Source organism: Trypanosoma cruzi (genome assembly GCF_000209065.1).
Source record: "Trypanosoma cruzi strain CL Brener chromosome Unknown tcruzi_1047053507437, whole genome shotgun sequence".
NCBI classification, from domain to species: Eukaryota; Euglenozoa; class Kinetoplastea; order Trypanosomatida; family Trypanosomatidae; genus Trypanosoma; species Trypanosoma cruzi.
The window spans coordinates 1-5,960 of NW_918922.1; the positions used below are offsets into that span (position 1 = coordinate 1).

The 5,960-nt window shown below is 53.7% G+C and overlaps 1 protein-coding gene and 2 pseudogenes across 1 annotated transcript, besides 1 other annotated feature; all 3 read right to left on the reverse strand.

The window, feature by feature from the left end:
* Positions 1–5,960: part of a sequence feature (areas not merged during assembly with more than two copies in the genome that could not be assigned to a particular haplotype) that runs on past the window's edge.
* Tc00.1047053507437.10 (mucin-associated surface protein (MASP), putative) lies at positions 4–1,146 on the reverse strand (the record flags this gene model as incomplete). The annotated part of the gene is made up of 1 exon (XM_799517.1): positions 4–1,146. The coding sequence occupies one exon, from the start codon at positions 1,144–1,146 to the stop codon at positions 4–6; it is 1,143 nt and encodes a 380-aa protein (XP_804610.1).
* On the reverse strand, positions 1,389–1,967 carry Tc00.1047053507437.21 (annotated as a pseudogene).
* Tc00.1047053507437.30 lies at positions 3,059–5,239 on the reverse strand (annotated as a pseudogene).

Here is a 5,960-nt window from a genome sequence, read left to right on the forward strand (position 1 = left end):
CTCTCACGCGGCCACCACCGCAGCCGCAGCCGCATGAAGAAGAAGCAAAAGAGAGGAGGTGGTGTGGGAGACCGCGGTGCTGCTGTCACTGTCGACAGGCGTCGTCGTATCATTTGTTTTGGCTGTCGTCATTGCTTCTGTTGCTGATCCTGCACTCTGAGAGATCCCATTCTCTGTGCTGTCTGATGCCTCTTCACGATCGGGAGTCGCACTGGGTTGTTCTGCGCCTCCAGTGGATGGTTGGCTCGAATCAGGGGTGGCCGGAATGTCCTCCATTCCAGTGTTATGCTGCAAGGCCATGGCTGCTGAGGGAGTGCCGCCAGCTGCCACCGTATCGCTTGTTTTGGTGACGGTTGTGACTGGCAATTTTGATGCTTCCCCGCTGTCTGTGAAAGTAATACTTTTCCCATGAGGTTCCGTGTCTTGTTGTTCTATTCCGGTGGAAGAAGACTGTGGGGCATTATTCGCGTCATTATTTTTCTCGTGACTGTTGTCATCACCACCGCTGCCAGTAGAATAAAATGATGTATTTTCCTCCGTTGAAAGTGTTGTTGATGCATTCGGCAACGGACGCAATGCATCTTGCAGTTGATCTCCATTTCCTAGTGGAGTGGCAATTCCGGATATCTTTTTGTCGCTCTTTTCAACATCATTCGATGAATGTGACGGTGAGTCTTTTATTTGGTTTAAAGGCAACTCTGCCAATTTCACTGGATCGCTTTCATGGCTGTTTTGGTCTTTTACTCTTTTTTTCTTAGTTTCCTCTTGTTCTTCTTGCCGATCCTCCTCTTTGTGTGCTCCATCTTGTCCATCATGACGTATTCCACCAGCTTGGCCTTGTCGTTGGCGTTCTTGAAGTTCTTCATTTTCTCCTCCTCCTCCTCCTGCATTATTTTTTTCAGTTATTTCCGAAGATACTCCCGCAACAGTGGGAAGTTCTTTTCCAACTTTTGGTGATTGTATATTTGATGCCTGACCTTCCAGTAGTGGCAATTCAAGTTGTGAATTCGGTGTCACTACACTAACATTCCCAGGACTACCGGCAACAACTGCAACCTCCCCTTCTTCACAACCTCCGCCGGCACCGCACCACAGCACGCAGAGGGCACACACCAGCAGCACACGGCCAGCCATCATCATCGCCATCACTCCTGTCACTTGCGTGCAGCCTTCAGCACAAACTAACAACACGTCAATGCAGAGTGAAAGCAAAAAAAGAGTCACGGCCGCTACACCACGCACCGTCCCATCCAGCAATGAGAGTCACGCACAACAACAATTAGTTAGGTGCGGTTCACCAACAATCAAAACAAAAGAGGAGCGCTCCTCGCCTTGCACCGTTCCTCACACTCCCACAGTCACTGTTGCTGTTACTCCCTCTCAGTCCCTCACAGGCACGCCACGCTCACTTCAAAACGCGCCCCTCCACCACACGCAGCCGTCATGCGCTCCCGCTGCGCCACAACGTACGCCACCTCCCTCAGTCCAGCAGCTCCGTGTCCTCCACGTCCCTCACAATCGCCGGCATGCCACGGCCGCGCAACACACACAGCGCAACAATGTCGTGCCGCCTCTCCTCCACAATCATGAGCGCAACGCCCAACAAGTACTGGCGCACGTGCTCCATGCACTGCGACCACACGCGGACCAGGTTGGCCGTCATGCGCCGCATCTTTTCGTCCTTGTAATTGAAGCGGACTTTCACATCCTCCCAATCCACGGCTTGGGTGCTGCAAGAGACTGCCGAGTGGTGCCACGTGTGTGGAAGAAGCAAATGTGCGGAAACAACGGCCACCCTCATACATCTCCACTCCATTCACTGTCCCACACACAAGAGCGGTGTCATGGAATGGAGAAACCCAACAAACATACGAGGGCACGAAAAAGCAACGCCATCCACGCCGCACCGCAAGGTAGTGCCATGCGCACAGCACACACACGGCGGCAACGAGAGGGACGGGACGCATCCAACTCCACGGCGCTGTCCTTCACTTCTCCCTTCCCCGACACATTGGAATTAAATACCGCACAGCCATTTACTTCTCTCCGCACGGCTAGTGGCGTCCCACACTCACAGTGAGGCACGGCGCACACAGTCCGCTCTCCTCCGAGTGCACTCAGCAGGCCGGCGCCCAGTCACCCTCGTGCCATCGCAATGGGGAACACAAACAATCGTCGTCGCGGACTATCAGTGCCTCTAGCAGGAAAGAAAAAATGAGGCATGTCAACAGCACAGCCAGCAAAGGGACACTCAACAGGAAGCAGAGACGCAAAGTGACAGCAGATACGGTAACTACAGAAACAAGCCGCAGGGATGAAAGAAACAATAAAAAAGACGAGAGTCCGGCATGACTCCCAAAAGCAACAAATTAATGGAAAAATTGATTTTGCAGGACTTTTATTTCATTTGTCGACCACAACAATACGACTGTGTGTTTGTGTATATACATATTGCCCGCACCAAGAAGGAAAAGGGAAATTAAAAGAATAAAAACAGATTGCATTATTATTTCACCAGCCCACACAACATCCCCAACATTTCACGCGGCATCCGGCCTGTTCTTCCAATCCTCGTTCCGTGCAGTCCGTGGGACTCCACAGCCGCAGGGCCGGCACAACGTGTGGGCAAAAAGAAAAGCAAGCAAGAGCGGGAAACACTTCGCTCATTACAGTGTGCATCAGCCGGACATTACGTAAAGGAAAAACAACAGTACTTATTACTACATCTGAACTGCATTAAAAAGACATTTAAAAGTAAAAACATTGAAGAAATAAAAGATAAGTAAAAAAGCGCGGGCAATGCGGCATGTATTCTAGGTGAGAAGCCGCGGATCCACACTCTGTGGCTCAGAAGTCTGCCACCACCCAAACACAATCCCATTAGAAGCAGCAACACACAAGACAGTCACTCACGCACGGTGTTGTTACCGCCTAAATCACGCAGTGTCAATTTCACTTCGTTGAGAGAGGCGAGGCGGTCGTCGGGACTCAAGCCGCTCCACACCCTGTGAGGTGACTGTTTGTAGTAGGGATTCGTTTCCAGGGGCGTCGCGCCCATTCATTTCCCTTCGGTAATATCCCCAGCAACGTGCTCACTGACGCTGTCAACCACTCGAATCCTCTCGGGCGGTGTCGGAGCCGCTTCTCTCGTCGGAGCGGGGACGCTGTCCTTGAGTGCACGCATCGCAGTGGAATTCAGTGGGCGGCTGTACAGAAAGACGTCCGTCACCGTCAAACGAGATTCGTGCCCACCGCACGCACCAAAGCGAACCCTCAGTACCTCAGGTGGCCTCTCGCCTGCTAACAGCACCTCTTCCTCTCCCAGCGACCGACCATCAATGTGCACAGAGGTCTTGTTGCATTGCAGCATGAGTCCCACTTGGTATTCTTTCCTCGGCTCCCGATTGCTGCTCCGTGTTGTTGTCTTGCCTTCGAACGCCGTCTCCCACTTCTTATTGTGGCTGCACGACAGTCCCATAGTATGATTGGACGCAGTGTGCGCCAGCACCGCAGTCAGTAGAGGCGTGTTCCCAGTCGGAGTCTCTTCTATGCTCACCGACGCCACAAGTGTGAAGTGGTGGCTCAAAAATACATGACGCACTTTATCACTCCGAGTGTTCACAGGCCATATTGCCCTGGACTCAAGTCCCGTCAATTGTAACCCATCGCTGTCCTTCACTGCGTTCCGTCACTGCCGCATGCAGGCAACGGCACTCGTCGTTCCACGTGTCATCACTGGCGGCATCGGACAAATCACTGCCACCAGACACGCCGTGGGTGTAGACAAGCTGGAGAAGAAAATGTCCTTTTGCGCCCAGGTACTGAGGACGGAATTGATTGCACTCAGTTCCTCCGTCAGGCGGGAAAGTGAGATGACACGGCATTCACCGTTGCCCCTCCGTCGTAAAAGATGCAAACTGCCATCCGAGTGCAGCAGGGTGCTGGCGAGCACCAATCCGCAGCATTGTCCACGGCAACCGGTCCAACAGAAAACGTGCGGTTGCTGTCCGTGACCCAAAGGTGGAGCGCAGTGGCCCTTTTCTTCCCCGAGGCATGCCCTCTCTGAGTGCACAGCATGACCCTCCTTCCTTTCCTCAATGGTCGCGGTGATGAGGGCATCCACACGCAGGCTTCCTTCTGCGAGACTCCTGATCGTGCGTTGACCCACACGGCTGAGAGTGTCCCAATGGCCTCCGTCCACGCTGTCCCCATGTCACGCGACCCGTACACCCTCCGGCCATTCTCGCAGTCAACAATCATGAGAAGTGATCCCTCCCACTCGGTGACGCGGGGGTTAAGGCATTCCGCAGGGGAAATGTCCTCAGAGAGCGCCCAGGCACTGCCGCTGTCCGTCGAGCAAATGATCATGGAGCAAACGTATTCTGCCTCATTCTTCGCCATCAGAGGAAACACAAACGTGCCATCCTCCATCACAACAGCTGCGCCACCAGAAGCAATGAACTCCGTCCAGTCACCTTCGTGAGAAGCAGAAGAGATCCGTTTCGAGAGTGGTTTGGGGTCGCCCCATTCGATGCGTCCACTCCGCTTGCCACCCGTGGGATTCGTGACATCACCCACAACCAGTCTCAGCTCCAAGCCGCCCTCTCTCCAACACACACCTTCGTAGGACACATCAGAGCCTCCCGCAAGAGGAAACACTCCGTGGCCCTTCGTAGTTGTTGTGCTCCGCCGCACAACACCCAAACTCTCCTTTCCCTCCGCTGCACCAGGCACAGTGTGTGCCCTCCATGCATCCTTCATTGACCTCACCAACAACAGTGGACCAATCCCACGCAGAGCCAATGCACCTCGCAACAACGTCAAAAGAAAAGGGCTCACTTAGTTGACCACCTTGATATTCGGCATCCGTGTGACCCTCGGCGAAAGCAGCAATTACTCCACCAGCACTGACAGGAGAGGGTGAGGCAAACGAATCCCTCGTCGTAACTGGAACAATCCCATCCTTCGACTGCACCAGCGTCGTCTGCGGCACAAATAGATCGACTCCCTGCAGTAACTCAACATTTATTGAACCACTCATCGCATCATCAACGGGATCCTCCTTCGGCTCGGTGACAGGCTTGGACCTTTTTTCGGGTGGTGTCGGAGCCACTTTTGTGTTCCGAACAAAGGCAAACTCAGGCCTCGTCTCGGACGTGTTGCTCTCCGTGATGGTGCGGGACTCGGATCGACGGTATTGGGTGCGGGGTGCCTTCACTGCAGCAACGCGTGAGAGCATATAAATATGTGTGTGTGTGTGGGCGGTGTGTGTGCTGTTGTTGGTCCTTTCAGTGCTTTCGAATTTCACAGTAGCGTTTAGCGCTTGTTTTTTTTTTTCTACTCTTACCAGCGCGTCTAGCTATACAATGCCATATGAGTGCCGAAGAGGTGGTCGAGCAACGACAAAAGTTTCCTGCTATGAAGCAACTGCCATTGAGAGAACTCTCCGAGGCGAAGGTCCTGTTCAATGCCCAGCCGTTGACGCCCAGCCAAGGTGCCTGGACATTCTAGAAGCAGATGGTGCAAGGTTTCCTGCGGGCCGATTGGCGTGCTTGTGGAAGCTGGCTGATCCTGCGGCAGCAGAGATCGCCTCCTGGCACTGCTGTTTCGATGCCGTGTGGCGTCTGGGTTGTGTGCGCAGCGACTTCTGTGCGGTGCGGTGCTTCTCCGTGTGGGGAAAACCATGTCACAGAAATCACATTTGAGCTCGGGAAGCGGTGGAGGATGTTCCGGAAGAAATGACCGACAGTGACTGACGAGACCCGAGAATCCCGTCAATGTGGAATCACAGTGCGGACATTTCTCCTTCCGACGGCGTGTGAGGGTCCGTCTGCTTACTGGAGAGAAGTCTTCCTCCCTCGCCGACGGGGGAACAGTGTCCGTCCCCGGTGCAGTTGGATCGTTGTTAGAGCGCATATATGCAGACTGTTCCGGTGGGATGTTGCAGAATCGGCATTGGT